Source organism: Platichthys flesus, chromosome 3, assembly GCF_949316205.1.
Source record: "Platichthys flesus chromosome 3, fPlaFle2.1, whole genome shotgun sequence".
NCBI lineage: Eukaryota > Metazoa > Chordata > Actinopteri > Pleuronectiformes > Pleuronectidae > Platichthys > Platichthys flesus.
In genome coordinates, this window is record NC_084947.1 from 27,726,260 (window position 1) to 27,753,766 (window position 27,507).

General features: G+C 41.0%; 2 protein-coding genes across 4 annotated transcripts in view; one reads left to right on the top strand and one right to left on the bottom strand.

Annotated features, from left to right (window-relative positions):
• The window catches only part of pdzd2 (PDZ domain containing 2), a 39,080-nt gene extending 34,443 nt beyond the window's left edge, over positions 1-4,637 (bottom strand). For all 3 annotated transcript variants that reach the window (XM_062384958.1, XM_062384957.1, XM_062384959.1), the window contains exon 1: positions 4,291-4,637. The gene's annotated coding sequence lies outside the window, so the exon portion shown is untranslated. The remainder of the gene's footprint in view (positions 1-4,290) is intronic.
• A 7,124-nt stretch (positions 4,638-11,761) lies between these two features.
• Positions 11,762-25,401, top strand: LOC133950823 (Golgi phosphoprotein 3). Its single transcript, XM_062384962.1, has 4 exons — positions 11,762-12,195; positions 14,787-14,918; positions 16,002-16,116; positions 21,343-25,401. The coding sequence occupies exons 1-4, from the start codon at positions 11,986-11,988 to the stop codon at positions 21,765-21,767; spliced, it is 882 nt and encodes a 293-aa protein (XP_062240946.1). The 5' UTR covers positions 11,762-11,985; the 3' UTR covers positions 21,768-25,401.
• Positions 25,402-27,507: the final 2,106 nt, after the last annotated feature.

The window sequence follows — 27,507 nt, forward strand, 5'->3', positions numbered from 1 at the left end:
TGCACAGCAAATAGTTTCTACCTGAAGATTGTTTTTACTGTCATTATTGCAATGCATGAATAAATTGGCAGCCCTTTTTTCCAGTGTAATCTGAGAGCTGTTTTGTATCACTTTCTAACAATTTCACCAAAAGTTATTTTTAGAGCACTTGAAGATACTATTTATTCAGGGTGTGTCTAACACTTCATAAATCAAACTACTGCATTGCATTTGGTTTGAAATGGTTTATTAGGAAAAAAATCTGTTGTTCAGCTGCCTACTCAATTAGTGCTGTTCCATATTTTGTCCTGCCGCTCAAGTAATAGTTGTATTAATAATTTGCAAAATTATTATGGTTGTTCCAAAATGTATATATTAGGGGAAATACCTTGATTGCTTAGCACTACAAATTCTTTACGTTTGGCACAAAGGTTTTGAAATCACAGGTTCCTGAGGAGTTTGTAAACATTTTATAGGAAATAAATGAAAACGAATGGCACACATCTTGATGTAACTGATTTACCTATGACTACTGAAAACCACTTCCTTTAACGGGTTAGGCAAGTACTGTTGCAAGTTCCAATATTTAAAGACCTTAATGTAAATCTTGATAACAAAGATTAGATAGTTCTTTATAGTCATCCCACACAATCCTGCCCTGTCAATGAGGCCATATCCACACTCTGTGTTTAGCCTACAAAGAACCATCTGTTGTGCAGCTGCTGAATCATCACTTTATACCTGAGCTGGATTGAACATATGGAATACCTACACCAATCCCACATGCATACTACATATATTTTGATCAAAGGGGTGGCCAAAAACTGACCCACAGTCAATGATATAAAGCTGCTTTCAGACATGCACTGAGCAACAGATAATCCCTGAGATTATCTGGAGAGGGGCTGTATGTGAGAACCCAAATTTCTGAGTGAGAGCCTCCAGACATTCTCTGGAGTTTCTCCAGCCAGCCCCTTAGTAAAAACTCCAGATATTGTCTGAATGAGCCCGAGTGAGAATATAGCAGGAGATCCTCAAGAGGATTTACCGATTTTACGAGTGAGTGTTTGAGTTGATGACATTTTTAACTCACTTTAGACTGAAAAGTATATCAAGAGAACCTTTGATAAGCGCCAAAAACAGTGTTGATGTGCTGCAAACAAAAATACCTGATTTACAATGTAAGTTGTGTCCTGCCTCTGCCCCTAACCTAAATGCCTTGGATATTTCTGTTGTGTCTGAGGAGTTTCAGCAACATGAACCTCCACCAGAAAACACACTGTCCTTACTCCTCTAAGATTAAGATTACGATTAAGATATTGATCTCAAAACTAAACTAAACTTCTAGGGATGAGATGAATACAATCACGGATGGTTCACATTTTACTAAAACTGCAGAATATAAAAAGAAAACACATTTTTCGATATTAACCTGCAAGTCACACATGCTGCAGTTAGCCTGACATGTTTGAGAGTCTGCATCATAAAGTTAGTTTCCATTAATTAATTTCCATTTTTTTCCAACTCTATCTGAAGTGTTTTATGTTGTTTATACAGCATGTACAATAGGACATTTTTGCTTGAAGGGGAAACTGATTCAGGGCTCAGAGGCTGAGCAGGGGCACTGGAACATGCCCGGGATTAGAGATATTTATTGTTTCAGGCCATGTGAGCTGTTGTCAGCAATTTGTGAGTGGTGTGCCGAGAGAGCAGGGCAGGCTGATTCTGTCTAGAACAGGAACAGTGGATTTTCACCTCATGTGTTCAAATGGTTGAGCTCTGTTGAACAAGCAACACAATGTAGCACAAGCAACATAACATAGAACCACAAAGCAGTTCGGCATCACATGATTTGTATGTGTGTGAGTATCAAGCCGCACTATCCCCAAACTAGAGAGAGTTGAAACAAGCTAAATCAAGTTCAGACTGAAACACTTTCCCCTTAAATCATCTTGTCATCACCTTCATTTGTGTTACCAAAGGGTGAATCTAAGTGTATTTGCAGAGCCTTCAGCACAGGACCAACATGTTTAAACATGTGGGGTGGTAAGAGTGCACTGATTATGGAATATGTTCATGTAAAACAGTTGTTTGGGGCTAAGACTTTCTGTCTGGGCAGGTGCAGAAAATAAATGCTTTCGGGGGGTTTGAAAATAATGATTATATAAATATATATATATATATATAAATATATATATATATATACACCCAGGCATGATGAACAGCACTGCGTTAGGACATTTCCAGAGTTAATGTGGACACAGTCAGATTGAAGGTCCTTGATACGTACCACAACAGAATTATGATCATGAATGAATGAAAAATAATTTAAGGGTAAGCGCATATCCGCTTACAAGAAGATTGGGCCACATATAAGATTAGGTGATAATCTGTTCAGAAATTACTGTTTATAGCAGTGAACAGTGCAAACATCCATTCCTAGAAAAAGCAGGGAGCAACCAGTGCCCCTCCCTCTAACTAATGGTCCAACAAAGTGCTGCTAATAGATGCACTGTATGAATGTGTGTGAATGGGTGAATGTAAAACTGTACTGTAAAGAGCTTTGAGTGTGTTCCTCAAGACTGAAAAGCACTATTTAAATACAAGCCATTAACCATATGAACAAATGCCCTCGAGAAGAGTCACAACTCAGATATAAACAAATGCCCACAAGTGCCATATGTACTTTAAAATAGGTTTAGGTACCTGTTCATCAAATAATTCCTGCTGCCCGTCGTGGTTAAGGCATCCTTTCCTGACACAATTTGAATGACAGTAATTGGGTACAAAGTCCACAGTGTTTTTCCATGAATGTGAAGTTTTTCTAAGGTCAGTAAGATGCTACAGTGGTCAGAATATTTTCCAGTGTGACCAGTGTGAGATGGTCCAGTAATGAACGATGATGTATGTGCTGATGTTTATTTGCCCCCTGACTGCTATTTACAGACACACGAGAAAAAATGGTATACAGTACCAACTCATTCTGATCCTTACAAAGAAACGTCCTCAGCAGAGCCCAACTTGAAGCAGATGTTTTTTGAATATCAAAACTCTAAATTTTCTCTCTCCCTCTCCCTCTTTCTCTTCCTCACCTCTTTCTCACGCACCTACTCTCTCACACACGCACATGTTCAAACCACATTAAGTGCAGTAAAAGACCTGCTCTTGCACTCACTGTGTTATTATCACAAAATAACACAAGACATTTGTCTATGGACTGACTGTTGCTATGGAACATCCATGCCAAAAAAAACACATACGTTTTCCCTGCACAACACTTAAAATGATTAATTATTTCTTAAGATTTTTCTAAGGCTGTCTTCGCTGTGGCCACAATTTCCTTAACTTCCCATCCTACATTCATATATACACTGAAGGAAACGTTCAGTCATTCTGATTGGATCAAATGGAAGAATATCTGCTCCTATCAAAAATGCTTCAAACAGCACTCTCTGTGTGGACCTATAGAGGTGGACCATCTGACTGCTCCTGCAGATACTGCTCCAGGCGAAGCAACAAACGCTGTATGGAGAAGTGTGAACTATAATCACATGTGTCTGGTTCCTGAAGGTGATAGCCTGGGAATGATCAGTGCAGTCTGGATGGCAGCCTGTAGATGTAAAAGCTATCACATTATTATACGGTGAGGTCATTTGGAAACGGCAGCCAGAGGAGAAAAACAGTGAATGGAGAAGCAGGGATTTCCTCAGCAAGAATGCAATGATAGCAATTCACCCGCTGCTTTCCATCAGGACAGAGAAGTCCAGCAGGGTCTGACAGGGGGATGAGCTGAAGAGGGCCCATCTGTGGACACCAACACAATCTACTGATGTGCCCATCTGCACCGTTACTCTGCTTCACTCACCACTATACAGCACACACAGACACAGGTTAATGTTGATGCAGGAGCCCATCTCATTTTACTTTCTGTTATTTGTTTTTTTATTAGAGCAAACTTTTTAGCTAATACTAAACCGATCCTCCACACATGTTGTCAGTCACAGAGATGGCTTATGTGTGGTAGTTGGTCAATGGAGCAAGATGTGGACAAAATGAATCCAACGTTATTTTCTAGTTTAAAAGTCTCTCATACAAATCCAGCAAGGCTCTAATGAGGTGACGGTGCCGTTTGCGTAGTGACTGTGGTATTATGAGCCACCGTGATCCTTCTGTGTCCATGTCACAAGAGCACAGTGAGAGGACGAAACTAACTGCACCAGTTCACTCACTGGGACTATCTGTTGCAGTGTGTGAGACCGTGTGAGAAAGTAAGATGCAGCGGATAAACACAGACAGCACAGGATGTCGTACCTTCAACTACATGGTCACTCATCCGAGGGCTCCCGATCCCACTTCAGAGTTGGAATATTCCATGTCGTCCGTTTTTCTTTTATGAAAATAAACGAGCTGTTTACTAATTCTTCAAAAAACGCATATACACAGCTCATAAAATCTTCTTAGCGGTCAAATCCGCGCAATAATAAAGTAGCGCAAAGCTGCATTTAGACGCAGCTTGGGGAGAAAAGTGTCCCCAGACTTCAGCTCCATTCAACAGATATCAATAGCAGGAAAACACGTCCAAGAAGCGAAACTTCTGCTGAACTGCATTTAAAATGTTCTACGTTCTTCTTTCTCCGCAGATGGATACTCCGCGTCAGGGAAACTGATGAGCTTTCATTCGGCTGCAGGCGGAGGGCGGAGACAAAATGTCCACATTTTGTTGAGACGGCGGTTTTATCCTGAACTCCGCCTCCAGCTCCTCTTCCTCCGTATACTGTTCATTCCCCGCTGTATTCCAGCTGACAGCGGCATGGCGTCGCCCCAGTCCACTGCAAGGTTACCAATCACATCAATACTATAATCAACAACAATGTATTTCTATTGTTATCTTCGTTGTTATTATTAGTAACCCTAACCCAAATCATAATATACATTATCTCAAGGCACTTATCATATAAGGTCAGGACCTTAAACATTATAGAGAAACCCACAGTTCCCACAATGAGCACCACTCTGGCGACTGTGGAGACGAAGAACTCCCCCATTAACTGGAAGAAACCTCTAGCAGAAGCAGACTTCAGCCTAGTATTACTCAATGAGTAACTCTTTAGCACCAATTGAAGAATGGAACTGTCATGATAATTTTCACATACTTGTATGTAAACCTCTCCACCTGGTCTTGTTGTTTGAAGGTGAAAAGGGCACTATTCACGGAAGACAGTACAACACCTCCATCTTTCACTAATGTGCAGTTACAGCAGGGGTGTCCTAACTTTTTATCCCGAGGGCCACATACAGAAAAAAATTCGAAGGTCTGGGCCACTCACACCGCCACGCCCCCTGCCCTTGAGCGGACTGTTGACAGTGCGCCTCAATCGCGTCGCTCAGGGCGGGGGGCGTGGTAGCCTTCTGAGGGACAGCTTGCAGGTCAGGGGTGAGATGGGCGCCACCTACTGTCTAAACTGAGAAGTACAATACAGTGGGCCATAATCCATTAAATTACAAGTCATTTAGCTGATGCTTTTATCCAAAGCGATTTACATTCAGTACGTTCAAGGGTACCCAAGGGTACAAACCCAGAACAACAAGTATCAAGAATGTACAATTTCTTCACACTTCTTTCTCACTCGTAATTTATGTTTTTATGTAACCAAAGCTCTCCAAATGTTGGGTAGCAGCTCCTGTTGGTTCAACTGAGCTGTCAATCTAGACTTGACCCAATCGGAGCTGGCATGGGCTGGCATGGGCTGTCCACAGCTTGCAATAGCCAACGAGGCACCTTGTTGTTGGAAAGAGCCTGCCCCTCTTCTGACGTGTAAAGGATTCGCCAATTGCACCCAATTGTTCTGATGACTGGCGTTCGTTTAGCCAATGAAATATCTAAAATATTGATGTGCTGTTTGATGGGGGGGGGGAAAGGAGACACCACGCAAATCACTGCGTAACAGTGTCCAGCTGGTCCCAGAGCATCGTGCGTCAGTGTTCGTCCCCGTCGTGACTGCTACATGTTGCTTAAAATATGAAAGATATTTATTTGTATAAATTTTAAACCATATGAGCGGTTTTGTCTCCTTTATATAAAAGTATGATTTTGAGTGTAAAATTAGCCTTTTTAGCCTGGTTGGTTACCATGGTTACAAAGGGTCCTCTGGAGTCTCCAATTGAAATTGGGCTAGTCAAGGCTTCATGCTAGGGCTAATTTAAAATGAATGGCGGGCCGCAGATGGCCCGCGGGCTGCAGTTTGGACACCCCTGAGTTCCAGTGACAAAACATTGTGATAAGCTCAAAGTAGAGAATTATTTGGACTAAAGAAAAAATCTTTAGGGCTACAACCATGAGTACCCAGGCCAGGTGATGTAATATGGGTTAGGGTCAATCTTTCATCTTCCTTTGCCTCCTGACGTCTTAAATGCATCACGTCCTTGTGTTCCCCCCAAACACATTTGAATGCCTCACCATAGCCTCACACCCTGATGTGTCTTCTCAAAGACAGAGCCTTTAATTCATCAATCCCTTCATTAAACCAGTTAAAGGGATCATCCTTGTTACGTGCTCACCATGTCAAACAGAAATTGTCAATCATCTGAACAACCAAGCTCTTCCAAACTCCGAACCCTTTATTGTTGTGCTTGCTCAGTAAAATTATCTTTCAACACTACCTTCCGTATACAAAGTGCTTTACAGTACAGTACAGTACATTGTGCTTTTGTCCTGTGGTGACAAAAGCACAATGTTTATTTCACCTCAGATGACTGAAAAGTTAACATGAGATCCTTCTGGCCTTCCACAGAGGCACACACATATCGCCATGGTGTGAGACCTGTACTGCATCAACTATAAAGTACAGCATAGGGGATTGTGAACAATTTAGAACATAACATTTTAAATTTCTTCATGTAGGACTCATATGACAATTTGTCATTAAAGTCCACAGTATTATTAAATACCCCTGCAGCCGCTCCAGCCAGTGTCTGTTGGAGCTTCTGGTGTCTGGCATGGACTAGACCTGTACACTCAGTGTACCCAGTTCAGTAACAGTTCTTTCCGACGGGCAACCAGGCCTGTCTATTACCCACATCTTGAATCTTCCTCCTCTCCCTAGAAGCGTGTGCTGCTGGCTCCTCCTGCCTACTCCCCAACATATTTCTCATTCTGTATTAATCAGTATTCACCACTTCCCTTCTCTGCAGTATTTAAGGAGCAGTACAATCACACGTTCCTTACCAGAATATTAGCTTACCATATATTATTGCCTCGACCAACCCTTGCTACATAATGTCAGCTGTTGTGTCTGTCGATTGCAAGAAGCCAATGACCTAATCATTTGGTTCAGGAAAGACTAATGTCATTTTTATATCCAGTGAAATAAGGATAAGTGTTGATACTTAACTGACTGTGATAATTGTGTTTTGATTTGGGCTGCAACAAAGATTATTTTGGTAATCGATTAGTCTATCGACTATTTTTTTTAATTAATCGACCAATCTAACGATTATTTCCCATCGCAAATTTAAATAATGACTCAAAATGTTGGAATTTGAACTTTAAATGTATTTCAGTAACAAGTTTTGTAAACATGTAAACGTCATAATAAATAAACAAAATTGTAATACAAATTAAAGGGCAACGTTGCTTTTAAAAGAAGAAAGTGCAAATAAAGTTTTGAAAGAAACTCAAAATAGCAATCAAGCCTCTGCATCTGCAAAATAACTCAAAAATAACTGACATTCAAATGTAAAAAAGTAAGTGTAAGTCAGGGTTAGAAAGTAATTAAAAATGACTTCAGGGGAACACACAATTTATACACATTTCAAATTGCAATGTAGAAACGTGAGCATATTGACATGCTCTGCAGTGAGGCTGGCTCTCTTTTTGGAGGCAATGTTCCCAGCTGCTTAGAAGAGCCCTCCAGTGTGTCTCTATTCAAGTGGCATGGTTGTGAGGCAGAGGCTAGTGAGGTCCCAGTCATCACTTATAAAGTGACATGTGATGCCAACATATGCCTCTGTTGCTACACTGGTCCAAGCATCAGTTTTGAGGGCAATCTTGTTCTCAGTTGCTTTTAGAGCATCTTTAACCCTGACAAGTGTAGCTTCATACTTTTGCTGCATGAGCTTTATAAAATGAGTTCTGGAAGGTATGTTACGGTTTAGGGAAGGAGAAGGACCCAGGGTGCAGAGGTTATAACGAAAAAAGGTATTTAATATAAAAAGAGTCTTTAAATAAGACAAAAACAAAACAGGAACACTAACAAGTAGCACTGGTGACAAGGCGCACGGAGAACAAGGAAGCTCCAGACGGGAAAGCTGGTCGAGACAGCAGGACAGGAAAAACCATATCTCACGACGTGTGGCGACGAGTAAGAGAAACAACTAACGAATATCATAGATGTTGATGAACTTCCAACATATAAAACCATGTGATTGATGCTAGCTGACGATTAGCCTGAATTGATAAAAGATGTTGTTTTTCTAAAATTGTGGCTTCGGGGTAAAGTGGGACGAATGCTGTGGGGTAAAGTGGGACAGTGTCTCACTTTACCCCACCATGAAGCACAAGTTAAATTTAGTCTTAAATATATTTTAGTGTTATATTACATTATATATATTTTATTTTTAATGTCATAAACATTGTAGAAAAGCCATCATGCCAAGAAACTACACCAGGAAGACAACCTGGGGCCAAACACCCCTTGCAGAGATGGAGAGTGCAGCCGCTGAGGTCATGCAAGGAAAGAAGTCCTTAAGAAAAAGCTGGAAGGGATAGAAATATTGACAAGACAACCCTCAAAAGATTCATAAAGAAAAAAGAGAAAGGGAAAGTAAAATCAGTAGCCTGGGGTGCAGTAGCTGAGGTAAAGAGAATATTCACAGATGAGATGGAGGAGGAGCTTGCCAAACACTTGAAACAAGCTGACCAGTTCCAGGGCCTTGCTCCAGTTAAGTGCCGTGAACTGCCATTTGAATACGCAGAGAAAAACAATATCCCTGTCCCTGCCAATTGGACAGAGAAACAATGTGCAGGTAAGCTAGGGTGTGCAAGAGATCACATGACTGATCTCTTGCACATTGGAAATGATTCTGATCATTTCCATTGCTAGAACACATCCTGATTTAATGGGAAATGTGTACATTTTACTGATATATCAGTTTAGCTCGCCTAAAGGGGAGCAAATGTAAAAAATGTCCCACATTACCCCGCTCTCCCCTACTAAAAGAGAAAGAGAAAAAAACACAAAGCTTTAATTATCACGTTGTAGGCTAAAGTATCATCGTTTTGTATAATGCTAGAGCAGATCTCTCGTAATTGTGTTGATATGAAAGGACTGAACTCAATCGCATGGATATAGCCATAGTGGAATAGAATGGACATATTTACATTCTGCAACAGAACCTCCACCTCTGCACCGGTGAAGTAAGGTCCGCGTTTACTGGACCATGTGTTATGAGCAGACTAAGTGAACTGCATTACCCAGAATGCACTAGGCATACGGGCTGTAGACGTGATGGTTACAGTCGCTCATGTAAAGTTCGAGCCAAACCCACGCTTGCCGTGTGAGAGTAGTATTTTAAAATGCACTACATGGTGTATGCGTTCGCGTTGACTGTGGATTCTGCACACGTCTTTATAGTTGCATGCCCTTATAAGAAGCTGGCGGGGCGTTTATTTATGCATTTTCAGGAGTGCGACTAAATGTACAGCGCAGCTCAGGACACTTTGGTGGTTTAAGAACACATTGGCAGCTGTTCATGAATCCGACTTTGTATATTACCGGAATTTTGCAACCCTATTCAGAACGAACGAAAAGACAGGCTACTCTGATAATTCACTGATTTACTACATTGCACTTAAGGAGCAGTCATTAAGCCACAGCAATTCGGGGGACATTTTGGGTTCATCATCTTGCCCAAGGGCATGTCTGCATATGGAATGGGGGAGACTGGGAACGATCTCTAAATCTCCTGAGCCACAGCCGCCCCCAAAACGTTATATAATGAACCGCACATACGTGACATTGCAGGCGTGCACACACGCACACACACTTAAATGATGATGACACATTATTCTTTCCCCATAACATACTTTATTTCTGTTAGAAATGCAATACTTAAATATTGCACACATTTAGTCACTTTTGCAGTTTCAACATTAATTTATTTTGTATTAAGTTGATTTATTTCTCCCTTTTGTTTTACTAATGCTGAAGGGATTTCTTACTTCATCATCTAACTAAAGGATGAACTCCAGGAAGCATTGAATATAAATACAGGACGAGCAAATGATGCTGCACCAAATGCAACATCAAAAGGGGATTTGAGTCATTTTGATATACACATTGTATTTCAGTAGTATTAAGTGTAGTGTTTATTTTTTGCTTTCATGATTAGATATTTATTTCAAGTTATAGACCAGGTAATGGTTCTGCATCTTTTGTTGATTAATGTTAATGTGTTTACTGTTATGTGTTGTGTGTATTCAGGCTGATAACCCAGTATAGTTGTCCTTTTGGTTCAGTGTGTAGATGGGTCAGTTTAGTTTTGGTACATGAGTTGGATTGTTAACATTCTTTTGTTTAATTAGCCTGAGTGCCAATGGTGGTACTAGGTTTTTTTCACTGGTTAAGCTTTTGCTTCACTGCTTATTGCATCTGCCACCACCCTATCACATACAAGGCTGGATTACTGGGCAAAGCTGGCAACTCTTAGCTTATTTCAGCCATGATCAATCAGGAATGTCTGTACATCTTATATGAAAAGTTTCAGTTCTGTTGCTTGTCAATGGCTTGGGGAGGGCTGAAGGCCTGGAGTTACACTTAGCCCCTTCGAGACTATATGTGTTTTCTGCTTATCAAATACGTTTTTTACAGTGTACTCTATTTTGTGCCTGGTGTGAAATACAGCGATAAATGCTTGTTTGTGTAGTATGTTATTATGCGAAACACAGCCAAAAACTTGAAACACAAGCTTGCCTCAAACACTTACATCAAAAAGATATTGCCCATGTTAAAAACTATCTGCCTAATTTGATGGACAATAAGGAGAAACATGAGGTACATAGCCTTGTCAAAGTGGATCAACAGATATACAAATAAGTACAAGTAAGCAAACTTGAAAATGACTTTTCATACCTCCAAGTTAAAATACATTGAAGGGCATTACATCCACCTAAGGAATAGTAGGCCTTTTCTCATGTTTAATTATCTGATCGTTAAGCAGGTGTGTTGTGCTCAGGAGAAACTCCACTGAATAAATGGTGCAAAGACGCTGGGGTATTGTCTGAGAGTAGTCACTTGAATGTTAACTTTTTTTAAAGAGCTATTTTTTTTTAATTCTGTCAGCACCATCAAATACATTAATTCCCGAAAAAGATTCTCAAAACCTCAGAAAGCTTTCAGAGAAGTACAGTATGGTTAGCTGAGCAGTTGTGTGAGTATTGTGAATACTATAGGCAGTATAGTACAACTATTATAAAAAAATATATCGTTATTAATTAATCATTGTTATTAAATATACCTGTTGAAGTAACCCATTGATTCAGACAGGGTTTTCCTACTTAGAGTCTACTGCAGATTGACACTATGTTGATAAGATGCTGTAAACATTGTTAGCACATTAATTGTTATTAATCATATAATCATTAATCATATATTATCTTATATAATATTGTAACTCTAGTAATATATTTTGACATATACTGACCTATTGTTGGTGAAGGTTAAACGTGATTGATATTCAGGTTATCTCGGCTTCTACCTGCTGGATAAGTTCGGTACAACAGCAACCACACGGCGCCATATTAGATTGACGCTACACTGCTGCGGACCAAGTCGGGGAAGACGGACAGTTCTCCAGATGTCCAGGGTCCCCAGGCCGCAGTAGTCTGTTTGCAAAACACAGAAGGGTACTGCTGTATGGTTGACATCAAGTAAGAGGAGTAAGCATCTCGAGCAGCGTCGTCCGGGGCGTCTTGTTTTCGTCGTGGTTCAGCTCACTCGGCCGGCAGACATGACTTCCTTGACTCAGCGGAGTTCGGGCCTCGTGCAGAGGCGGACCGAAGCCTCGCGCAACGCCGCTGACAAAGACCGTCCGCCCGCCGAGGAGGACGACGAGCCCCGGCGAGGTGACGAGCAGGTAGAAGACGACCCCGGAGACTCCAAAGAAACACGCCTCACCTTGATGGAAGAAGTGCTGCTGTTAGGCCTGAAGGACCGAGAGGTAATGACAGATAGTCCCGGTCTGTTACGCTGTAAATGTAAGAAAAACATTAATGCACTACGATGGGATGTTGCCCAGGCTAACGTTAGCTAAAATGTTCCCAACCAACATAGCTTTAGTTAACGTTAGCAATTGGTGTATGCTCCGATGCTAGCTGTCGCTAACAACAACCGGCGAAAATCGGCATTATTGTGTCATAAAATGACAGTTGGTTGTTTTCAGTTAAGCATTGTGACAGACGATGTTTATTGTGGTATTGCTGCAGTTGACATAGTCGGAAGAAAATGATTAACAATAGGAAGTGAAACTAAAAACAGACGGGTAAGTGATGGCAGTCTTAATGTTACTATCCAGTAATGCTGATCAATGTCGCACAGTGGATCCATTATCCTGCTCAACGTGACCGAAACGTTAAATAATCAGAAGAGCCAGATCAAGTTACTCTTATAGTCTCCACCAGTGAATAGGATTTGTGCACACTGATCATAAGAAAGAAACAAGTCAAAGTGAAAACTAATATTTATATGTTCATCTTAATTAATTCAAATATAAAGCACTGCTATATCAATGGAGCTTCAGCCTATTATAGAGGTTTTTGTTGTCATTTGATTTGAGACCATCTGCCTCAAACTATGGTGACCAAGTGCATTTGTAATAACCAAAAAGCATGTTTATAACAGGTGGGAGGTCAATTTACATTTAAAAGTGCCTATTCAAAAAATCTCTTTATGATGTAGACTCATAAACATTTCCTGACAAAGCTGTGGAATTTACTCTAAGTGACCGATCAGGAATGAGTTTGTCATGTCCTTTAATAATAGTTATCTTTATTGATCTTTCCTCAATGCCTTTTGACTGCAAGCTGATACTGTCAGTATCAAGCATGATGCAACATCTGATTGGTTTACTGATGGACAGTAGTCCAATTTGCAGTAGTCGGTTCAATTTATTATCCAGTCTGTATTCAGATCCCTAAGGAGTAAACACATTTGTGCTATGTCCTAATGCAGGGGTAGGCAACCTTTACTATCGAAAGAGCCATTTCGCCCCCTCTTCCCCCAAATTAAATCTGTCTGGAGCCGCACAACATATTTGATAACACAGGTTATAAAGTTGTATATATATATATATAGTTATACAATATATATTACATTACATGTCATTTAGCTGACGCTTTTATCCAAAGCGACTTACATTTTTAGAACACTCATCATTTTATGAGGGGCCATCTAGGGGTTCAGTATCTTGCCAAGGACACTTAGGTATCTTGCCAAGGACACTTAGGCATGCAGATGGGATAGAGTGGGATTCGAACCGGCAACCTTCTTGTTGCAGAGCACCCGCTCTATCCCCTAGGCCACACTCTCCCCATATATAACAACTATAGTTTGTTGCATTTATTAAATAATAGAATACAATAAAAAAAACTGTTGACATTTAACTGCTATTTTTACCTGTTACAAAATCACCAAACTCTTATGAATTGGAGAACAAAATACATGTGTGGGCCTACTTTTGAATAAATTAAACACAGAACTCAGCTTTTTTTGCTCATCTCCAGCTTGGTACTTTTCAGCAGATGCTGTATGCTTGCTCTGGAAATATCTTACAACATTACGTTTCTTATTGTTTGCTAATTCCTCGCCAGATATCAAACATACATATAGTAAGACAGCATTGGTGGCAGTGAAAGCAAAGTAATCTGTCCACGAAGAATTAAACTCTATTTCCCTCCCAGACTTTTCTTTGCTGGGATTTATCCATGATTAGTTTACCGAGGCCGGGGGTCAGAACTATAGATTAGCGACCTGCAGGGAAGAGCGCCGGGACGTAATAGGATGTGACGCATATTTTAGATGCTGAAATATTAAAACAAAACGTGAGAGCAGGTCAGACTGGAGGCCAACACAGAAACTGCAGATCGGTACAAACCACCTGCAGCTTCTGCTCTGATCAAGAAGCTTAGGCGCTGATCACTGATCAGCTGAGACCAGAGAAACTCGTTGTTTTCCACTGTTGAGAAGCAGCCGGTCAGTCACTCTCAATGTGTCTCTCTGAGCGAGTGAGCGGGGCTCAGGGCGGGGGGCGGAGCCCAGGCTCTGTGTGTGATGGCTATCTGGGAGCGCGTACACACACACACACACATACACACACACACACACATTCACCCGCTCCTGGTATTTCATGATGGCCTGATACGATGATTATTTAAAAAATGAACGTGAACGTGACGTTCACTCACGTTCATCATATCAAAGAACTGATTCGTTAAGTTCACCGTTCGCGAAAAATATGCGCAACATGCACTGTACAGGGAGCCACTGCAGAGGTGCTGAAGAGCTGCATGCGGCTCCGGAGCCGCAGGTTGCCGACCGCTGTCCTAATGTAATGCTAGCAGTGTTAATATTGTTTCCGCTGAGGGTTCTACACGTATTTGTGACTGAAAGCACTTTATGTTGTTACTTTCTGTGTTTGCTCTGATTTGACTCACCAGGGCAATACGCATTACCATCAGAAATACTTCTGGCTGTTTGAGTGTAATTTCATTGGAACTGATAAACCGTGTCCTGGTGTGTGTTTCCACAATGTAGGGCTACACCTCGTTCTGGAATGACTGCATTTCATCCGGTTTGCGAGGATGCATGCTGATTGAACTGGCCCTGAGAGGACGCCTCCAGCTGGAGACGTGTGGCATGAGGAGGAAAAGTCTGCTGGCCAGGAAGGTAGGACATTTTTTCTGCTTATGCTTTTAATAGATAAATTGCTCAGAGAAGTTTTTTTTGCCACCTCCTAACAAATGCGGGCTAGGGCTTGAGCGTGTCAAGCATAAAAATGACTTAATCAAAGCAAATTCATTCACTCTTTCACTCTGCAACTGACTTGTAACAACAACCCATACACATTTTAGCTTGTAACTTGCATATCCTATCATCATTATGGGTTACACAAAATTAAATTGCAGAGTGAAAGAGTGTGAATAAATCTGCTTTGGGAAAGACATTTTCCATTTGATTATTTTAAGGACTACAGTCAATGGACAACCGATCTTGTATTTTAATCAAGCACAACAACGTCCTGTTTATCAGGTTGCAATGCCCTATGTTAAGAGATTTGCATTGTGAAGTGAACAACTCTAGGTTTTGGACTATTGGTTGAACAAAATTAGACATTTTAAAGCGGACATATTATGAAAATATGTCCGCTACCAAATAATTTTGGTATCTGCCATGTCTACCGTCCGAAAAACTCTGCAAAAAAACAACTCCCACGATTGGTTGTGGTTCCTCTATGTCAGAACTTTTCGCTAGAGTGCGTCGAATGGGATTACGACCATAATTGTGGTCACAGTCAGTCTACATGGCATAGCCCCCCAAAACAGGTCAATCTGAGGAGGGCTGTTTTAGACAGTGTAAAAAGGCTGCTGTTTTAAATGATCCTTGTGGTATTTTGACCATTTTTTTTACAGACATTTCATTAAGACCCCAAGGAACCATATCAACTGTGGTAAAATGGGCATAATATATCCCCTTCAGGCGTCAGGGAAAATGTTGGGCATTGTTCACTGGTTTCTCATTTTACAGACCAACAGTTGAACAATCAAGAAGATCTCGACCAACATCAAGAAAGTTAATTATAGATAGACATCTAGTTGAGTAAATGAACTTCATAGCACATAATATACAAATCAGCAGTGTATGGTGTGAATATCAGTCAGTGATGTGAGCGGATCCTTGATAAATATAGCAAGGATTTCAGCAGCTGTCCTCTGATTACTACACTTTGTAACTGTCTATCATCATTCGCAGGTAATTTGTAAGTCAGATGCTCCAACAGGTGACGTGCTACTGGATGAAGCCCTGAAACACATCAAAGACACCCAACCACCAGAAACTGTGCAGAGCTGGATCGAACTGCTCAGTGGTGAGTTCATGTGCATCGCAGCCTTATTCTGGTGGTGTATCTGTGCATTAATCTAGAAAAAAAACAGGTCCATGCTGCCTTCTTGTATTTGTACAGTGTATTTTTTACTTAACTTTCAGTTAGGTCTAGTGGCAGAAACTTGGACTATGGGCAGAAAAGGTCTCTGGTTCGTCTCTGGTTCGACTCCACGGAGAGACAACAAAAGACGAACCTGGATTGATCTGTCCAAATACAAGAGAATTCTCCCTACCCTGTCTAGTGCCCCTGAGCAAGGCACCCTACTCCCCCAACATCTGCTCCCCGGGAGCTGTACATGGCTACTCACTGCTCTGTGTCCTGCACCAGATGGGTTAAATGCAGAGGATAAATTTACTTATCATTGCATGAGTGTGTTGTGCATGTCTGTGCATGTTGTTGGTATAAATAAACGTATCTTAATCGTATCTAGGGCTTAACGATTAATTGCATTTGCGATAAAATCGCGATTTGATAAAACGTGATTTTCCAATCGCAGCGTGCGCGATTAAAACGTGCGAAAGAGAGTAGGGCTCTGGGCTGCTGTCCTCACCCGCAGCAAGAGTGCCGCGGGACCACAAAACTCCTCTGATCCAGAAGATAGCGAAGCAAGCCTGCATCACCTACAGGGTTCTAAAGTCTTCGGCCGACGTGGCGGACTCACAGAGCGAGCTCATGACGCCGCTGACCGTGGTGCGGGCGGCGGACCTGAAAATCACTCCGCGGAAAAGCAAGCCGTGCTCCGGGGCGGCGGGGCTCCAGAGCCCCCCGGTCACATACATGCACATCTGCGAGACGGTGGTGTTCAGCATGGGGGTGTTCCTGCTGTGGCCTGGCTCCTCCATTCCGCTGCACGACCACCCGGACATGAACGGGAATCTACGGAGCTGCTGATCCGCAAGGTGCATCCAGCTGGCCCGCCGCATCCGCGGACACAGAGCTTAAACTGCTGCTGCTCCACTGACTATAACAACGCCGCATTCCTACACTTATAAAAATAAATTCAATGTGGAAGTAATCCAAGTATTCAGAATACGTTACTCAAATTAGTTGGGCCTGTAACGGAATACGTTTTCAAACTTCCCAACACTGGAAATGTTACTGACTTAGGAGCAGTAAGACACCTACGATAAAAAAAAAAGTGCAATCCTTGTGTTTATACTTACAATGACTTTGATTAAATTACTTAAATGCACACTGATTTGTTTTTCTTGTTGCTGTAATGAGCAGTTAAATAAAAATGTGGGAAAGAATATTGTACAGTAAATGTATCTTATATTGTGTTGGTCATATTTAAATCATTCATTATGTTTTTTTTGGGAGAAAAAAATCGCATATTAAATCGCAATCGCAATTTTGGGGGGAAAAATCGCAATTAGATTATTTCCCCAAATCGTTCAGCCCTAATCGTATCTTAAATATTTGGAAAGCGACAACATTTTCATAATTTTGGCCCTGTATGCTACCACAATGGATTTTAAATAAAATAATCTAGCTGCTTTTGAAGTGCAAACGTTCAGCTTTAATTTTAGAGTATTTACATCAAAATTGGCGGAATGGTTTAGGAATTGCAAAAAATTCCGTACTTCACAATTCTTGCATCTACTGTTATATCATCTATAAACACTAGTGAGCCAGTGCCATTGGAAGCCATGCATGCCTGTGCCATCACACTGTCTCCACTAGGGCTGCAGCGATAAGACTGTCATCAAAGAGGTCGACGCTGAAAATGCATCGACATCGATATTTTAAATCGCATCTTTTTTTTGTTTTATGAATTGACCTTTTCGATTTCTAAAACGTTTTATTTCAATTCATCATAATAATGCTCTTCAATATAACAACGTGACGCCTGGTTTACACCGGACGCAGAAACGCTGTGCCGCTCTGCGCAGTTAGCCCGCGATTCTGCTTTTCTCCGCTTGTTGTTGTATGTAACCCGTATTGTGTTAGGCGAACTCGACAGACTCAACGCCGAAACCATCGATGTAGGGCGCGAGGAGCATTGCAGCCCATGTGAACCGCAAAAAGTTTAACAGGGGGGTGGATAGGAGGCGCCTGGCTTTCCTTGGCGCTGCGCGGCGCTTCGGTAATGAAATGATCAATTTGATTTTTTGGTAGGAAAATTAATCGTAAAGAAATAGTCAACAGATTAATCAATAGAAAAAGTCATTAGTGGCAGCCCTAGACTCCACCATGCTTTACAAGTGATGTGGTGTGCTTCGGATCATGAGCCGTTACAAGCCTTCTCCAAACTTTTCTCTTGCCATCATTCTGGTACAGGATGATCTTAGTTTCATCGATCCAAAGAAAGCTGTTTGAGAACTTGGCTGGCTTTTTTAGATGTGTTTTGGCAAACTCTAATCTGGCCTTTCTATTCTTGAGGCCTGTGAATGGTTTGCACCTTGTCGTGAACCCTCTGCATTTGCTCTTGTGATGTCTTCTCTTTATGGTAGACTCGGATAATAATACGCCTACTTCCTGGAGAGTCTTCTTCACCACACTAGATGTTGTGAAGGAGTTATTCTTTACCATGGAAAAGAAACTGTGATCATCAAACTGCTATTGTCTTCATGGACATCCAGGCCTTTTTGTGTCGCTGAGGTCACCAGTGCGTTCCTTTTTCACAGAAAGTACCAAACTGTTGATTTGGCCGCTCCGAATGTTTCTGCTAGCTCTCTGATGGATGTTTTCGCAGCCTAACAACGGGTTCACATCCGACGCGGACGCGGAAGCAACGCGCCAATCCTCTGGCTCCCATCCACTCCCATGTTAAATCGTTGTGCTGAACACACCGGACGCTGAAGCGTAGCGTTGCACTGCCTCGCGCCGTGCAGTGATTGTTTGACGTTGAGTCTATTTTTTTCGCTTGACGCGAGCGTATCGCGACAGGAAAAACACTGAAATGATTTTAAACGATATTGACGACATATTTTATATGATATAAATGATCAAATATGCATCCCATACTTTGTATTCACCTTTTTAACCAGTTTTAATTTTACCACTTTTACCGACCACATTATTAAATGTCCCCATCTGCCCATCCACTACAGCCACACAAGCAGTCATAAAGATAAAAAGAGAGAGAGGGGGGGCTACGTATTCTCCACATAGGTTTGAGTGGAGAATAGGTAATTTACCTACGACACCCGACATTTAACGCAGCAAACAGCTGCGTTAAAGTTCTTCAACATGGATGACATTAAATTAATAATTGAAGTGGAGAAGTACAGTGAGTTGTATGATCCTCGGAACATGTTGTATAAAGAAAAGACTAAAAAGGACACATGTTGGAAAGCTGATGCAGTTAATTTTGGAGAAACAATTAAGTATATGCTTGAAAAAAATTTAATTAAATGCCGTTTATACTGCAGGCTGATAACAGCGGCGATTCTGCGTCGCTAACGCGCCCGGTGTGAACCGCCAAGTGCCGGCGCGCTAGGGATTAGCGTATAAAGCCCGCCCTGACAATCTGATAGGACCGGTCGATTATAATTTCTCCCGGGCATAATTTCTCCCCAACGGAGCGACTCCAGACCGAACTTCCCGACTTCAAATGTTGTGGGCGGCAGTGTTAATTTCATTGACGAAAACTATTTTCCATTGCAACTATATTAAAACTATTTTCCATGACTAAGACGAGACGAAGACGTAACGAAAATGGATCTTTGAAAATAAAAACTATGACTAAATCTATTTTAACTTTCGTTGACGAGACGAAAATGTTCGTGGTTGACTAAGTCACAATAATTTTTAAAACGTCATCGTATCAGGCTGGTGTGTGTGTGTGTGTGTGTGTGTGTGTGTGTGTGTGTGTGTGTGTGTGTGTGTGTGTGTGTGTGTGTGTGTGTGTGTGTGTGTGTGTGTGTGTGTGTGTGTGTGTGTGTGTGTGTGTGTGTGTGTGTGTGTGTGTGTGTGTGTGTGTGTGTGTGTGTGTGTGTGTGTGTGTGTGTGTGTGTGTGTGTGTGTGTGTGTGTGTGTGTGTGTGTGTGTGTGTGTGTGTGTGTGTCCAGATAGCGCACCGACCCGTAGCTCCGCCTCGCGCAGTCGCTCAGACAGACACAGTGAAAGCAGAGAGCGTTCTCGTGGAGCAGCCTCTCAGTGACCAACTGCTTCTTAACTATGGAAACAGTGAAAACACAGAGTTTCTCTGGTCTCAGCTGATCAGAGATCAGCACCGCAGCTTCTTGATCAGAGCAGAAGCTGCAGTTGGTTTGTACCGAGCTGCAGTATCTGTGTTCGCCTCCAGTCTGACCTGCTCTCACTTTTTGTTTTCACATTTAAAACTAAATATATATTTTTAAGCTATTAGGCTGCAGCTATATGTTTTTGTTATTAAACGTGACTAAAATGGAATTTGTTTTCGTCGACTAAAACTAGACTAAAATGGAATTAGTTTTCGTCGATGAAAACTAGACTAAAACTAAGAAGGATAAAAATGACTAAATGTGACTAAAACTAATTTGCTTTTTCGTCAAAAAGATGGTTGTCACCAAATTATACTTGGGATTTACAAGCACTAAGAATTAATCAAGGAATGAAACTTATTATAGGGCCAGTGTTTTTGTCAAAATATGCCTCCCTGCCAAAAATGATAAAAACATAATCTTTCTGGGCTTTCAAAGTCCCTAAGACAATGACTGAGGGCTCAGGTGTAAATGTTTGAAGAGATTTCCAAGTAATAAGTTTACAATGGCTGTCATTCTTAAGCTGTTTTTAGACCAGACCTCTGGAGGATGTCCGGAGAATTGGGTACGGACTTACTCTGGAGGTTGACTTACACATACACAACACAGCGGTTAGTTCTCTGTTCAGATGTGTTCACAACAACACATCTGAACAGAAGCCTCTTGTGTGTGATTCACTGTATTGTCATGCAATTTTGGTTGACATTGTTTGCATAGTACAGCTCTGTTGGAGAAGAATGGCGACTCTATTTTGTGCTTTATTACTTTCTGTGTTTGTTTTAAAACCTGCGTTTGAACCGAATGTGGCGGCATATCCACGGCTTTAAAAACACCATGTGTATGTTTGTTATCACTTTGGCCCTGTCTCAACTGTTGGCTTCTTAAATACGATATAGGGATATGGGTTTGCACTTTTCTCTAATGTAAATGCAGTTTCAAATTGAGTTCCACACTTCAGCCTTTGTCATAAGCATGTTGTAACATCATTGACTTTCACATGTTTCCATATGCTCATCTTTAGGAGAGACGTGGAACCCCCTGAAGCTTCATTATCAACTGAGGAACGTCCGTGAACGGCTGGCCAAAAACCTGGTGGAGAAGGGTGTCCTCACTACCGAGAAGCAGAACTTTCTGCTTTTTGATATGACCACACATCCTCTGACCAACAACAACATCAAGCAGCGCCTTATCAAGAAGGTCCAGGAGGCTGTACTGGACAAGTGGGTGAATGACCCTCATCGAATGGACAAGCGGATGCTCGCACTCATCTTCTTAGCTCATTCCTCCGATGTCCTGGAAAATGCCTTTGCCCCGCTGCTAGACGACCAATATGACCTGGCCATGAAGAGAGTGCGGAATCTGTTGGAGCTGGAGCCCGAGGGGGAGAGCATGAAGGCTAACACCAATGAGCTGGTATGGGCTGTGGTGGCGGCCTTCACCAAATGAGTTCACTACAAAAAGGACAGCAAAGCAGTTGTGGCATTCAAGTGGCATTGTGCATTGGGGTGGGAATCACAATACTGACACCAATATGGTGACTTAACGGACTTACAGTTTACCCCAGCCTGGACTTTTGGAATCAAGCTCTATTCTTGTTCCTCTGTCTATCTCATTTTCTTTTACTTCCAGATTACTGTCCTTGTTAATCCGCCATGGTCCCTTTCCCCACGTGTCCTTTATGTGTTCACTTTTGCTAAAAAAATTAATAATAATATGGAACTTTAAATGAAGTGGTTGGTGGTGATATGGGTGTGGCTGAAATCAAGAATTTGATTTATATCTTTCTTTTCTATTGGGTATATCTTTAACACAGTTCGAGGTACAGTATGTTTGGCAGATGTTACTTGAGGTACCATCTTAACACATCTAATAATACATAGGCATGAACGTTTTTAAATCGGTATCCAAATGTGATATGTAAGGGTTAGGGTTAGTCACAGCATTGTTTTACTTTTATATCAAGTACTGGGGGAAAACTAATATGGTCAGATCCAAAAGTTTCTAACTGGTACTGTGAACCTTCAACATTTTTAAATTCCAGTTTTTTACTCTGTCCATTTTCTTAATCCATCTCATCCATCCATTATTATGGATAAATGCAAAGGACGAGATTGTCCCAGCTACATATACTGAAATGTTGCCAGTATATAACAGGGCTGACACGTACAAGCAGAGAAACATTCAGACCTGCAGAGAGTTTAGAGTTTATAGGTCACTTGCCTGCAAGGTCAGGTCAAAGGACCATTGAGGAAAACCACAAGGGCACTTGAGGGAAATTATACTCTGGGCTGGGCAATTAACCAAAAATGTATCGAAATGACATTTATAACCTCTAACTGACCTAATCTTGATGAGGTCGGTTAATTTGGTTAATACTATACCCAATGTGTGCATTCACGAACTGTCAGGTCTCTTTTCCATACCTTTTGCTGCTATGGTCCGGGTACCTTGTACTGTGCCGTCCTCACATTGACAAGTTAACAATAAAAACACTTATAGGAAGTTATTAGGATACATACAGGACTAGGAAGACTACTGTGTGTTTGTTTGAGTCTGTCTATAGTTTAGGAGACTTTAAACACCTCGAAAAAAGTCCAACATTCTCTACGAATGCAGGTCACCTGCTAGGCACAACACAATGCATAATGTGATACGCACAGCCAGGACATCAGAGTAAAAGCGACCAGAACGATCTGGATTTGTAATCCGACATCATCGATGAATTACTCAATGTGTGAAGAGCAACTGACACACACACTCCTGCAAACAGAAGAGAAATTCTTCCAGCAAATTATGAAGCAACGAGAAGTTTTAAATTAAAAGTTGCAGAAAAAGCTACGCCCTTTTTTAAATTTAAATTTGAATTCAGCAGGTTACGATATAGGTCAGTTCTACATGTGAATGATTCAGAAAGAGCAGATGAGCAGAATCGTTGACTGGCACTTAGTAATGCTCCTCATGGGTAGAGGTGGTAAGATCACGATCTGGTGGTAGGGGGCATAAAGTAATTGATCGTATTAGAGGTACAATTTAAAATAATCACAATATTGATTTGAAGTCATATCGCCCAGCCCTACTAACCATAGAGCCACTCTGCAACCTGAAGGTCCATTCCTTCTTGTTAAGGTTATGGGATTTATTCTTTGTTTTGTTAATTACCTAAACAACCCTAAATGTGCATGGACAGATCATGGAAGATAGAATGCTGATTTATATGATGTGTGACATACAATAGACTTCAGCTCTATTCAATATTTGTAGAAAAAAATAATTACATTAGTAGCCTGGTTTAAACTATTGTGCAAACAACAGTTTAGATGAAATAATATAAATCCCTCACGTGCAGAATTGATATGGCTGATAGAAAAACAGTATGCAAGCCCTGAGAAACATGGAGAAAAACATTTGCATTTGCAAAAACAGTTGTCTCTCCTGTGTTTAGAAAAGGTTAAACAAAGAGTTATTTGCACCACTGTCAAAGTCTGAATAGGCCTGAAACCATTCATGTCTTCTAGGTGATTTTTTAATTACTCCATGCATAACCTATTGAGTGTTTTGGCTAGTTACGTTACATTACTTTCAATGGAAAATTTAAATACATGCGTTGCTAAAGAAAGAAATTGACAGTAATGTCCCATACTCGCACAAAATGTGTAACTTGTGTTTCTAGTGCATGCACATATTAAAAAACACCTGGAAGAAAAAACGAATGCCTTTAGTCCTATTTTGACTGGGGCGCATCCAAGCCTCTTGAGGCCAAAACGAGTATTACAAAACAAAAACGTGTTCCTCACCCATTGCTAATTCAAACACTTAGAAAATTGATCTCCAGATTAATTCCTAATTGCCTCTCAAAACCTATCATGATTTTTTTTTTGGGGGGGGGGATGCATTAAAAATTATATGTTCAAATAATATATTAATCTATCATAAGTATGAGACTCCAAGACAAAACACTCAACTCTGCTTCTCCCACCCCTGCCTCTCCCTGCTCCATCATTCTGTCTCAGCTAGCATAGGAAAACGTCGCTTAGTCATTTTAGAGGGGATCACTGCTCTGTGGCCAGGCCCTTCAATGACCCTAACACTAGCTTTAATACATATTTTTGATAAAATTAATTGTATACAGGCCATGTTATTTTAAATTTCCTCTGACCAGCTTTTTATGATTGGGATTAGCTCTGTTGCTGATGCACTGTGAAAATGGTAGATATCAAAAAGTGTATATTCAGGATTCAAGCCTGCAATATCTGAATGATAACAGTTGAAACCAAACGTAATTTAGTCTGGGTCCAATGTAATGCTTTTGTTTTTGCTCCCCGCTCCTTGATACATTAACCCTGTCTAAAATGTATTCTTCTTTGCATTTGCAGTGGCATCAACTCTGTTGGCTGATACTGACCCCTCGCATGAGGGGCTGTTGAGGATTGCACTGATAAGTTTTCATTACAGGAACAAACTTAAGAAAGCTGACTGCAAATCAAATAGAACCATACTTTCCCTAGTTAGTGTATAATCAAAAATCAAGTAATTACGTGGGATACTGCATTTACCATTCTGGATTTGTCTTGTATGAAGAATCAAATAATTGATGAAGTGGAACTCTGAACAGGGAGAGGTCTGGGGTATGTTTAGTCAGGCAATTTCAAAAACTACTAAACAAAAGTACATTACCTTTATTGATATGATACACTACTTAAAAAAATACAAAACCCAAAACGGGACATTTTAACACAGACGGGAAACCTATCTCTTATTATAAACCACTTACAGTTTGGTAAAATCTCCTCGGGGCCATAAACAAAGGTTTTGACCACTTTTATCATACTAACCTCTAATGCGATGGCTGTTTCTGATTCTTTTTGGCAGGGGTCAGATGATAGTGATGATTATGGTGTAAATGATAATACTCTTAACTGGTTTTAGCCAAAACACCTTGTCTAAATCAAATACTTAAACTCTGGGAGAGCCATGCACGGCTTGCAAAGACGTACCAAACTCTGCAGTGATTCAAAAAAATGGCAAGTTGTTATCTTTTCATCACATTGGACTGTAAATAAAGACAGATAAAGCATTTCCACTCCTGCTCACCATACTTAAGTTAAGCCAAAATTTCCTGGATACGGGTGCTGCTGTCGTAAGCGATTGATCTGTTGATGTAATTTGTAGCCAGGGTTAATGACCTACATTACAACAACTATGGGATAATCAAGATGCTTTCATAAAATATCTATTTATTAATCTTAATTTAATAACTTTGGATATTTTTTATTTTTACATAGGAGTAATAAACTGTTCAATACTTTGTGCCCAGTGTACAATGCAGACAAGGATCTGCCAGATCTCTAAAAAGTACTTACAAGAGGTAAATGTGATAACATACAAACTTCAATAATCCTTCATAACTTTAATGTAGCTAAACAGTAGCTTTAACAGAACCCTCCCCCAATAGAGTGGAGGCAGGCCTGAGGCAATGACCCCAAGGTAGTTTTTAAAAGATGACCTAAGTAACAGAATTTTTAGGCTCCTCCAACGACAAGGCATTAAGGATCTCAGGTAAGGTTAAAGAAACTCCTGTTTTATTCTTTTATAACACAGGAGGTTAGAAGCTGGCATTTTTCCATGAAAGAAGGTAGTCCCTGTCCATGTGGCAACTCTACAGCAGTGTCCAAAAGTTTGGAGAATGACACAAATATGAATTTTCACAAAGTCTGCTGCCTCAGTTTTTATGATGGCAATTTGCATATACTCCAGGATGTTATGAAGAGTGATCAGATGAATTGCAATTAGTTGAAAAGTCCCTCTTTGCTATTAAAATGAACATTTCCACTGCATTTCAGCCCTGCCAAAAAAGGATCACCTGACATGTCAGTGATTCTCTTGAGTCAGAGTAGCAGACCGGAAGCTTTCAAAGGAGGGTGGTGCTTGAAATCATTGTTCTTCCTCTGTTAACCATGCTTACCTGCAAGGAAACACGTGCAGTCATCATTGCTTTGCACAAAAAGGAAACGTCAGGGACAGACTGATATTCTGCAAAAGGTACAGGGATTGGACTGCTGAGGACTTGGGAAAGTCATTTTCTCCGATGATTCCCCTTTCCGATTGTTTGGGGCATCCGGGAAAAAAGCTTGTCCAGAGAAGAAAAGGTCAGCGCTACCATCAGTCCTGTGTCATGCCAACAGTAAAGCATCCTGAGACCAATCATGTGTTGGGTTGCTTCTCAGCCAAGGGAGTGGGCTCCCTCACAATTTTGCCTAAGAACACCGCCATGATAAAGAATGGTACCAAAACATCCCCTGAGAGCAGCTTCTCCCAACCATCCAAGAACAGTTTGGTGACAAACAATGCCTTTTCCAGCATGATTGAGCACCTTCATTACTAAGTGGCTCGGGGGACAAAAACATAGCAATTTTGGGTCCATGGCCAGGAAACTCCCCAGACCTTAATCCCATTAAGAACTTGTGGTCATCCTCAATAGGCGTGTGGACAAAAAAAACAACACAAATTTTGACAAACTCCAAGCATTGATTATGCAAGAATGAGCTGCCATCAGTCAGGATGTGGCCCAGAAGTTAATTGACAGCATGCCAGGGTAAATTGCAGAGGTCTTGAAAAAGAAGGGTCAACACTGCAAATATTGACTCTTTGCATAAACTTAATATAATTGTCAATAAAAGCCTTTGACACTTATGAATTGCTTGTACTAAAACTTCAGTATACCATAGTAACATCTGACAAAAAGATCTAAATTAAGCAGCAACTTCACAAATCCAACCACATGGCATAAGGGATTGCCATCTAGAAGAAGAAGGGAGGTCACCATTGTTTACGTCACGTGGGTATTACACTAGAGTACTGTAGTTGCCAGGAGATAGCGGTTCTGTTCATTCACGTGTCCCTTCAGAGTCTCTTTGGCTCTCTGCAGTGGATGCTGATTCTGCTATCAGTGAAGTTACAACCTGTCAAGGTGGCATGACATATAGAGTGCATCAATCTTCCCTTGAGGAGGTACAGGGGCATGGGTTATTTTTATACTACAGCAGTCACAGGCTCATCCCTTAGAAAATCTCTGTATGAGATCACAGTGTATACTTCCAGGGTAGTTTGTTATCATTGACAGGTGCTGCATTCATCAAACCTGCATTAATATGGGAAAAAACAGGCACATCAGGAGGGAAAGGTCAGT

What these genes read in the sequence shown, in the direction of transcription:
- LOC133950823 (XM_062384962.1), top strand. Translation starts at nt 11,986, where the DNA reads ATGACTTCCTTGACTCAGCGGAGTTCGGGCCTCGTGCAGAGGCGGACC. An exon ending in AAAGTCTGCTGGCCAGGAAG is followed by an intron (nt 14,919 to 16,001) that starts GTAGGACATTTT and finishes CATCATTCGCAG; the next exon opens with GTAATTTGTAAGTCAGATGC. An exon ending in CTGGATCGAACTGCTCAGTG is followed by an intron (nt 16,117 to 21,342) that starts GTGAGTTCATGT and finishes GCTCATCTTTAG; the next exon opens with GAGAGACGTGGAACCCCCTG.